The 11,238-nt window shown below is 29.9% G+C and overlaps 1 protein-coding gene across 1 annotated transcript; it reads right to left on the bottom strand.

Moving 5' to 3' along the window:
• Positions 1–3,237: 3,237 nt before the first annotated feature.
• LOC115890255 lies at positions 3,238–9,968 on the bottom strand. The gene is made up of 3 exons (XM_030910437.1): positions 9,777–9,968; positions 3,450–3,509; positions 3,238–3,385 (listed from the first exon to the last, which is right to left on the bottom strand). Exons 1-3 carry the CDS (start codon positions 9,960–9,962, stop codon positions 3,311–3,313), a joined length of 321 nt encoding a protein of 106 aa, XP_030766297.1. The 5' UTR covers positions 9,963–9,968; the 3' UTR covers positions 3,238–3,310.
• Positions 9,969–11,238: the final 1,270 nt, after the last annotated feature.

The raw sequence follows: 11,238 nt of genomic DNA, 5'->3' as shown, positions 1-11,238 counted from the left end.
ATTCAATTCAGTTGTTATTTTCTATCGAATAAAGTAAACAAATACCGTGGGTGCCATTTAAAAATCAAAAGTTGTAGTCATTTCCGCTGAAACAGGAAGTGACCGACAACAATTGAATACGTCAATCAATCCTAATTTCATATACTAACAACCAAATCTCGTTTTTTTAACTGAAACAATAAAAAAGTTATAGGGGTGAGTCACTTTTGAGACGCACCCGGTATACACTAAATTTGGTGTCTTTACCTAAAATAAAATAAAAGTTATAGAAGTGAGCCACTTTTGAAAAACACCCACTAGACATGTGTTATTAGTTAATTAAAGTTCTCAAAGAGTAAAACCTCTGAAAATGGGTAAGGGGACATAACTCACAATCTTTAAGATGTTTATTTAAATTTAAATGCTTCAAAAAAAAGCAGGGGTTGACATGTTTCGGGACTTAACAATTCCGGGAATTGTTAAGTCATTGATCAGAGGTTTTACTTTGATAATATGTACTCACACTGGGTTAGAGAACGTTTAATTAAAGTTCTACTTACTGTATCATATGTTAAATTCTCTAAATCTTTTTTATCTTCTTGGGGTGCAGGAAAACCACAAATATTATTTATTATGGTGAAAATGCACAATACTACTATTGCCGAAGCAATTTTGTTAAATATTATAAACGAACAATAAGACAAACGCTGAGAATCTACAACTTTATATATTATTTACTAGTTTCAACTCATTATTTCAATAAACTTGTTGCAATTCATTTAGTATTCATCGAAACAGCAGGAATTGATTATATTAAACAAACTATCCACATCAACGCTTTAAATTTTGATATGTATTTTTAATAACAGTTCTAAAAAAATATGGTTATGATAATATTTAAAAAGAAATAAAACAAAATATATATCAATATCATATAGGTACTAATCTTTAATAATTTGATTTATAAAAATTCAAAATCACGATGACGTAGAGGTATCACATAGAAATATTTCTATAACAGAAATGTTTTAACCTTGCATATTATTATTGTTTACTCTTGAATTTCAATTTTTTTAATTGTTTTCCTGAAACGCATTAGATGATTTTTATATAACAATACAAAGTATTATATTTCTATTAGAATATTTATAGGAAAACATTATCTTACTTTTGTTATTAGAATTATGTTCGTAATTTACATAGGTCCAGGTGTTGCATTGTCGAGCGGAACATAAAAAATCCCATGTAAATTTTAATGGGGTCAGTGGGCTTCCCTAATTATTTTAGAGAATAATTCTATTTAGGTTTATTGAAGAGCACTAAAACCCACATTCAAAAGAATAACTTTAAATATTTTTGATTAGCCCGTTTACGAGTTATCGCCGATTTTTTTTTAAATATTTCTCCTTTCTTATGGCCCTGAATTTACTTATGAGCACCAGTCAAGGTAAAAGATAACTGTCAAATGAAGTTGTCATTTCAGAAATTTACCTATTTAGCTTATTATTATTAAAAACTCATACGTACATCGAAAATATTAGCCATGAATTACACTATCGAAGAAAAAGTATCGATGATTAAATGGTATTATCAAGGAAATATTTATCAAAAGGTGTCGGACATGTTTGCTGCTCTGTATCCGAATAGACAAGGAATAGACCGATACCTGGAAAATCTACAATCGCAAGGAATATCCAGAGATTTGAGACCAAAGGTACCCTAGTAAATAACTGCAGATATGAAGCAAGGCAGGAACAAAGAGAAGATGCAAGAAATGATACCGACTTGGAAGTTTTATTGAGCGTGGAAGAGAACGATGGAAAGATCAGCACAAGGAAACTTGAGGATGAAATAGGAATAGATCACACTACAGCGTTTCGAATTTTGAAACCACATAAATATTATTCCTTCAAATATGAAAAGCACCAAGAGCTACGAGATGGGGACGAAATACGGCGGCAGGCGTTTTGTTTTTATATGATGGAAAGAGCAAACACAGATAGGGAATTTTTAAAAAACATTTGTTTCGCTGACGAATGCACGTTTACCTTAAATAATGAACCCAATGTTCAAAATTATCGATATTGGAACAAAGAAAACCAACACAGGTTTGTCGAAACAAGGACGCAATATCCACAAAAAGTAATTGTTTGGGCAGGGATATTCTGACACAATATTATCGGGCCATTATTTCTTACGCGAAATTTAAATGCAGAATATTATTTGGAACTACTCGAAAATCATATTTTACCTGCTTTACATGGTGCCGCTAGGGAAAATCAGGAAGTTTGGTACCAAATGGATGCATGGGCGCCGGAAGAATGAAATTTAGGGGGGGGGGGGCAAGGTAAAAATGAATAAAAAATTGAAACATATTTTTTTATTATTTTAAAGGTAACACCTAAAAATTCCATAATAATGATTATTTTTTTACAGATGGATGTAAGAAGATAGGTTTGGTTTGGTTTTTTTTTTAATGGATGGCTGCCCGGCACATAGTACCCTGGCTGTTCGGGAATATTTAGACAATAGCTTTAACGGAAACGTTATTGGCCTAAATCATATAGTAAATTGGCCAGCCAGGTCTCCTGATATTTCGCCAAATGATTTCTTTCTCTGGGGCCATTTAATAAACAGGATATACAAGGATAAAAAAATACCCAAATCTAGACGAGTTAAAAAGTGCTATTTCTGCGGAATGCAATAGAATTTCAGTTTACTAACTAGCGAATGTAAGAAGAGAATTTTATGATCGTCTGGGTTATTGTCTAGCAGTCGAGGGAGGAATATTTGAACATCTTCTTAAATCCTAAAGTTCTAACAATTTAATAGTACCTAAATTAATAAGTTATTGAATATTGTAATAATACTATAACTAACCTTGTAATTGATTACTTTATTTTACTTTAATTCATATTAATTTGTATTTATAAATACATCTTTAAGATTTCCGATGTAGGAATGAGTTTTCAATAATAAGCACTAAATAGGTAAATTTCTGAAATGACAACTTCATTTGACAGTTATCTTTTACCTTGACTGGTGCTCAATAGTAAATACATGGCCATAAGAAAGGAGAAATATTTAAAAAGAAATCGGCGATAACTCGAAAACGAGCTAATCAAAAATATCTAAAGTTATTCTTTTGAAATGTGGGTTTTAGTGCTCTTCAATAAACCTAAATAGAATTATTCTCTAAAATAATTAGGGAAGCCAATAATTGACCTCATTAAAATTTACATGGGATTTCCTATGTCCCGTCCGACGATGCAACACCGGTATAGTAAAGAGATAGTAACATTATTATTTAAATATTTTAAAAATATAATAATTAATCTACTAATGTTCTGCATTGTCCATCATGTCCTGAAACCAAAGGTGATTTACATGGCAAGCTAACTATACCCTAGAAGAAAAATAATAAAATTATAATTATTATATTTTATATCAAATTTAATAAACATACATACTTTCTGTTCTACTATACCTTTAAGTTCTTCTTCTTCTTCTGGTGTAGTACTATTGATTAGCTAAACAAGATAAAATTGTTGATTAATCCTATAATTAAATAATATCCCAATATTTTTATCTCTCTACATATACAGGGTGGCGCACCTCATTCGCCTCGGTTGATTATACGAAAACGGAAAGATGTAGAAACAAAATGTTTTATGGGTATATGTAGAGAGACAATGTGCATAATTTAAAATTGTTTTGAAATGTACAGGGTGTGCCAGAACTAAGATCCATACCAAAGTTATATTTTTTTCTTATGGAACACCCGGTATTTTATTTCAATTTTGGATTCTTGGACATAAAATAAGGCATTTGTTATAAGGGTTTAGTATGTCTAAAAGCTTTGGTTTTGGAGATATTTAAAGATATTTATATATGCATGCTATAATAAAAAGGTTTGTCAACACATTGTACAGGGTGTCCCATTTTGGTTGAAATCATACGGTATCTCCGTTATTAGTGAAGATAGAAGGGTGCGGTTTGGACAAACCTGTTCCATTTTTTTGTCAAACGGAAGATGCCGTAAACAAAATTTTCATAGCCCTCTTCGTTTCCGAGCTACAGGGTCTTTTTGAAAATTTTGCAATTTGGGACACCTCCTGTATCTCTGTTATTGTTAAAGCTATCGAGAAGGTGAAAATTGTTTATTGTAGAACTTTTTACGTAGAATTCAGTGGCGTAGTCTGTTTTTCTACCTAAAAAATATTTTTGAAAATATGAACTAAAGTTATGTTTTTTTTAAATGGAACACCCTGTATATTTATAAATCATATGATCTGTCTTGCTATAAGCTTCTCAAAAATATATATCACTCTATATTTATTTTCACTATTTACTGTAATATTTAAAAGTTTTTATTAAAACATCATATTTATTAGTAGGCCATGATTGATAATAAAAGAAACTAAAGAATTATTAAAAGTATACTGCTATCTGTCTCTTGTTTTATTTTGGGAGCCGCTAATAAATTCTTTATATATTAGGGAAACTTAACTCTCTACCGCTATTTGTAAATCTTGGAATACGTGTATACATAAGAATAATCTAACGTATCGGAAATTTTAGATATTCCTTTAGCTAATTTACGTGAAATATACTTTCAGCAAGATGGGGAACATTCCCCTCATAACTATGGAAATATTAGAATACTGTTAAATTATTATTTTTCAAATCAATGAATTGGAACCAATGAACGCATATTGATAGCCTCCTCGATTCCCGGATTTCGCCGTTCTCGATTTCTGATTTTGGGAATTTTTGAAATACGAAATATATCGTAGGCACTACAACAATGTCGAACACCTGAAAAATGCTTTAATAATTCAAGATTTAGATATTTGCAAACCCATCCCGTTATAAAAAAAAAAAAATATATTCACAGTTTCAGTGGTAACAGTTATTTCAAAAGTAAAATATATCAATCCCAAATAAATTTTAATATGTGTATGACTATTTTAGTAAATACCATTTTGATTTTTTGTTATTTATCACGGCCTACTAATCAGAAAATGATATATTTTAAATATTGCAGTAAATAGTGAAAATAAATATAGAGTGATATATATATTTTTGAGAAGCTCATAGCAAGACAGATCATATGATTTATAAATATACAGGGTATTCCATTTGAAAAAGCATAACTTTAGTTCATATTTTCAAAAATATTTTTTTGGTAGAAAAACAAACTACGCCACTGTATTCTACGTAAAAAGTTCTACAATAAGCAGTTTTCGCCTTCTCGATACCTTTAACAATAACAGAGATACAGGGGGTGTACCAAATTGCAAAATTTTCGAAAAGACCCTGTAGCTCAGAAATGAAGAGGGCTATGAAAATTTTGTTTGCAGCATCTTCCGTTTGACGAAAAAGTGGGACAGGTTTGTGTAAACCGCACCCTTCTATCTTCACTAATAACGGAGATACACTATGATTTCAACCAAAATGGGACACACTGTACATTCCTTTTCAGAATTAATTTGGTGCTGACTTTCAAGCCAGAGAAATAAACTTTACTAAAAAATTTGATTGCTTTTTTAAATGTATACAAGGATATCAAAAATTGCTGGTCTATTTTAAATGTTTATTTTACATAAAAACTTCTTTATTTCAAATGCAACACTAGTATTTTTGTAAATAAGTCAAAGCAGATTTAAATGCTCTTTCAAACTGTATTAGGATTTCCTATACTCATCTGGCTCAGATTTTGAATAAAAAGGGATTTTTCAATAAAATTGTAATCAAGATGGCCACGGCGATTTTCTAGTGATGCTTTGTAGCTATTTTCAAAATCGACATTAGTTTATGGACTATATTTAAATTTATAACAGTTTACTTTTATTTAATTTACCTACAATAGTTTAATAAGTAAGTATTTATTATTTTGTCAAGAAATATAAAGAAGTAGTTCTTTGATTTATATTACGATGACTTGGAGATATATTGGATTTTTTATAAATGAACCAATTAAAGCAAATTCATTTTCCTCACTTCAAACGACAGGTTTCTCCCTAATAGGTTTTTCATATACCACACTATCAGCTCTGCGAAATAAGAAAAGTAGTTTTTTAAAGGAACGCTATTCAGGAAGATTCCTATTTGGATATCTTTGAGTATAAACCCTTCAGGCCAACAAGCAATTGTCCTCACAAAATAAAATCACTTGTAAGATATGCATTCCTTCCGCCAGCAGATACTGCCTCATTTTTCTTGATAAAATAATAAATACTTACTTATTAATATTATTGTAGGTAAATAAAATAAAAATAACCTGTTATAAATTTAAATAAAATACATGAACTAATGTCGATTTTGAAAATAGCTACTAAGTGTCACTAGAAAATTGCCATGGTGACACCAGCCATCTGGATTACAGTTTTATTGAAAAATCGCTTTTTATTCAAAATCTGAGGCAGATAGGTATAAGAAACCCTAATATGGTTTGAAAGAGCATTTAAATCTGCTTCAATTTATTTAAAAAATACATAATGTTGCATTTGAAATAACGAAGTTTTTATGTAAAATAAATAGTTAAAATACACCAGCAATTGTTGATACCCCTGTATACATTTAAGGAAGCAATCAAATTTTTTAGTAAAGTTTATTTCGCTGGCTTGAAAGTCAGAACCAGAATTAATTCTGAAAAGTAATGTACAAGGTGTTGACAAACTTTTTTATTATAGCATGCATATTTAAATATCTTTAAATATCTCAAAAACCAAAGCATTTAAACATATTAAACCCTTATAATAAATGCCTTATTTTATGCCCAAAAATCCAAAAATGAAATAAAATACCGGGTGTTCAGTAAAAAAAATATAACTTTGGTATGGATCTCAGTTCTGACACACTCTGTACATTTGAAAATAATTTTAAATTATGCACATTGCCTCTCTACATATACCCACAAAAAAATGTGTTTCTACATCTTTCCGTTTTCGTATAATCAACCGAGGCGAATGAGGTGCGCCACCCTGTATAGAGAATATGTCAAGATATCTTTGGATAGTGAACATTTTAAAGATTCATTTTATCTAAAATTCATTATCCTAACGAACTGCAAATACATTTACGAATTTTTAAATACTTCATTACATACAGGGTGTTTCAAAAACATGTACCATGTCTCATGGGGAGATTCCTCGCGACCCTCGCGTAATACTTTATCATAGAAACAAAGCACAATCGGACCAACATAGGTCCGATTCTGCTTTGTTTCGTAGCTACAGGGGGTTAAAATATTTTTTTAGATTTATTATTATTTTCTTCAAAGTGTTCGTTTTAATGTCCGTATGAAATCTTGAGGCTAAAAGTTATTACTATAAGTGCGACACATTTTACTATTTTACTTTTATTATATTATTACATATTATTACCAGAATATTTTTCTAAAAATGTGATTGTGTGAACATGTGAAATATCACATGTTTCATCAAACGTGATTTTTTTTTTCTCTTGTTAACAAAATGCTGTAGGCTGTTTAATGTAAAAATTATTTCTCGATATTTTGTCCAACCAAGAGCAACCTTTATTTATTTTTAATCCCTCAAAATTTCATTCGAATCACTAAAAGCACTTAGAAGGAAAATAAAATAAATCGAAAATTTTTGTTTTCTTTATTTTAACCTCTTGTAGACTTGTGACCTTGACCTCCTTATTAACATCCTGTAGCTAAGAAACAAAGCAAAATCGGGCCTATGTTTATACAGGGTGGCGCACCTCATTCGCCTCGGTTGATTATACGAAAATGGAAAGATGTAGAAACAAAATATTTGATGGGTATATGTGGGGAGACAATGTGCACAATTTAAAATTATTTTGAAATATACAGGGTGTTTCAGAACTAAGATCCATACCAAAGTTATATTTTTTCTTATGGAACACCCAATATTTTATTTCATTTTTGGATTCTTGGGCCCAAAAAAAGGCATTTATTATAAGGGTTAAATATGTTTAAAATCTTTAGTTTTTGAGATATTTAAAGATATTTAAATTGACATGCTACAATAGAATAGATATTAACACCCTGTACATTACTTTTCGGAATTAATTCTTATGCTGAGTTTAAAGGTAGAGAAATAAACTTTACTGAAAAATGGCATTGGTTCCTTAAATTTATACAGGGCTATCAAAAGTTGCTGATCTATTTTAAAGATATATTTTATATAAAAACTTCGTTATTTCAAATGCAATACCCAGTATTTTTTTAAATAAATCGAAGCAGATTCAAATGCTCTTTCAAACTATATTAGGGTTTCCTATACCTATCTAGCTCATATTTTCAATAAAAAGCGATTTTCAAATAAAATTGCAATCAAGATGGCTGGTGTTGCCATATGGCAATTTTCTAGTGACAGTTAGTAACTATTTTCAAAGTCGACATTAGTTTATGGACATTATTTTTTATAATTTGTAACAGTTTACTTAAATTTACCTACAATAGTTTAATAAATAATATTTATTAAATATTTATGTGATGTGTATATTATTCTATCAAGAAAAACGAAGAAGTAATTTTTTGAATTATTTTACGATTACTTGTAGATATATGGATTTTCTATAAAATAGCCAGTTACGGCAAATTCATTTTATTCACTTCCAACGACAGGTTTCTGCCTAATAGGTTTTTTTATAAACCACACTACCAGCTCTGCGAAATAGGACAAGAAGTTTTTCAAAGAAACGCCTATCAGGAAGATTCCTATTTGGATATCTTTGAGGCCAAGAAGCAATTTTCCTCACAAAATAATATCACTAGTAACATATCTATTCGTTCCGCTAGCAGATAATGCTTTATTTTTCTTGATAAAATAATGAATACTTAGTTATTAAACTATTGTAGGGAAATTTAAGTAAACTGTTATAAATTATAAATAATAATGTCCATAAACTAATGTCGACTTTGAAAATAGTTACTAACAGTCACTAGAAAATTGCCATGGCGAAACCAGCCATCTTGGTTGTAATTTTATTTAAAAATCGCTTTTAATTGAAAATCTGAGCTAGATAGGTATAGGAAACCCTAATAGAGTTTGAAAGAGCATTTGAATCTGCTTCGACTTATTTAAAAAAAATACTGGATGTTGTACTTGAAATAACGAAGTTTTTATATAAAATATATCTTTAAAATAGATCAGCAACTTTTGATAGCCCTGTATAAATTTAAGGAACCAATACCATTTTTCAGTAAAGTTTATTTCTCTACCTTTAAACTCAGCATTAGAATTAACTCTGAAAAGTAATGTACAGGGTGTTAATAGTCTATTCTATTGTAGCATGCAAATTGAAATATCTTTAAATATCTCAAGAACCAAAGATTTTAGACATATTTAAGCCTTATAATAAATACCTTTTTTTGGGCCCAAGAATCCCAAAATGAAATAAAATACCGGATGTTCCATAAGAAAAAATATTACTTTGGTATGGATCTTAGTTCTGAAACACCCTGTATATATCAAAATAATTTTAAAATTTGCACATTGTCTCCCCACATATAACTATAAAATATTTTGTTTCTAAATCTTTCCGTTTTCGTATAATCAAGCGAGGCGAATGAGGTGCGCCACCCTGTATATAAAATAAATCTTTTTTTTTACGTGAGGAATCTCCATACGAGAGATGGCACATGTTTTTTGAAACACACTGTATAAAAAGGTAAAGTTTCAAAAATTTGATTCTTAAGTGAAAATGAGTACGTATAGAAAATATACAGGAGAACTTCCACTTTTTTAGTAATTTTAAATAGTATGCCTACTAACAATATGTATTTTTTGAATTTCACTTACCATACGCAAATTATGTAAAATTGCAGAAATATTGCTCACATTTTCTTTTTCTTCTTGAGCCACTGGAAAACTATATATGTTATTAGTTATCATGTATATTCCTATTAGTAAAATCCAGAACTCTAGAACACTCATTTTCTTAAATGTTAATAAAATTAATAAATAATAAATACCAATGATTGTCATTTTATATTGTCTATATTATTTAATTTATCCACTCTCTAGAATCAAGTTATTTAGTATTCATTAAAAACCAGTACTTGTTATTGTTATAAAGCCGCAAATCAACAATCAACACACACGCCAATCTACAGGGGCCACATGATAGTCACATTTGAAAATTTTTAAATGTCTCTCTAAATTGGTTCATGTTCAGCCGATACACTGAAAAAAATATAAGTAATTTTACAAAAAATATATTGATATATTATAGTATTTTTAATAAGAAACTTGTAAAAAGTAAGATATTTTTACATAGTTTCACAAAAAATGTAATTTTACAAAACAGTTTATTAATACTAAATGATTATTAAAAAACGAAATTATTTTCACCATGAGTTTTGTGAGTTTAAAAATTAAATTTAAATCAGAAATACAATCTTGTAGTATAATTGCATATATTTAGTAAAAAATGAGGCCACGTCACGTGACTTCTTGTAAAGCCGATACGCATTAAGTATTCGATTGAAAACGTAGTTAGCAGGAAAGACGAAGAACAGTTCAGTAGAAAGTCTCAGAGCGTGGGTAATTAGTGTTTTTATAATTTAAGGGAGTTATAATAAATGAAAATCGACTTCCAGTTGGATTTAATTAATTTTATTCACTTTAACAAAAATCTTTTTCTTCTTAGAGACGGCCCTTTCGTGGAGGTTGGCGATCACATTGGCAAAATCTTCACGATTCTCGGCTTTCCTTATAAGTTGTTCAAAAGTTAGGTGAATCCAGTTTCTGATGTTTCTCAACCAAGATAGTTTCTTCCTGCCGAGACCTCTCTTTCCTTCAATCTTACCCTTAACTATCAATTGTAAGACGTGGTATTTTTCATTTCTCAATATATGCCCTAAGTATGATGTTTTTCTTATTTTTATTATATTGAGCAATTCTCTCTCTCTGCCTATTCTGTTGTAGACTTCGGTATTTGTGATATGGGCTGTCCATGGAATTTTAAGCATTCTTCGATATATCCATGTTTGGAACGATTCGAGACGATTCATCTCTTGAACTTTCAGTGTCCATGTTTCTGCTCCGTATAATAGGATTGACCAAACATAACACTTAACGAGCCTAGTTCTCAACTCTAGGTCCAATCTGGGGTTCTGGAAGACGTTCTTCATTTTTAAAATGCATTTCTCGCTTGTTCTATTCTGGTTTTTATTTCCACGTCGTTGTTCAAGGTGTTAACTATCCAGGACCCCAAATATTTGAACTTGTAGACCTGTTCTAAGGTACTGCCCTCTATTTT

The sequence above is a fragment of the Sitophilus oryzae genome, unplaced genomic scaffold (genome assembly GCF_002938485.1).
Source record: "Sitophilus oryzae breed Bouriz unplaced genomic scaffold, Soryzae_2.0 scaffold_860_pilon_pilon, whole genome shotgun sequence".
In the NCBI taxonomy this organism is placed as follows: domain Eukaryota; kingdom Metazoa; phylum Arthropoda; class Insecta; order Coleoptera; family Curculionidae; genus Sitophilus; species Sitophilus oryzae.
This window is presented reverse-complemented; position numbering and strand designations above follow the sequence as displayed.

What these genes read in the sequence shown, in the direction of transcription:
- LOC115890255 (XM_030910437.1), bottom strand. Translation starts at nt 9,962, where the DNA reads ATGACAATCATTGGTATTTATTATTTATTAATTTTATTAACATTTAAG. An exon ending in TTTTACATAATTTGCGTATG is followed by an intron (nt 3,510 to 9,776) that starts GTAAGTGAAATT and finishes TATCTTGTTTAG; the next exon opens with CTAATCAATAGTACTACACC. An exon ending in AAGGTATAGTAGAACAGAAA is followed by an intron (nt 3,386 to 3,449) that starts GTATGTATGTTT and finishes TTTTTCTTCTAG; the next exon opens with GGTATAGTTAGCTTGCCATG.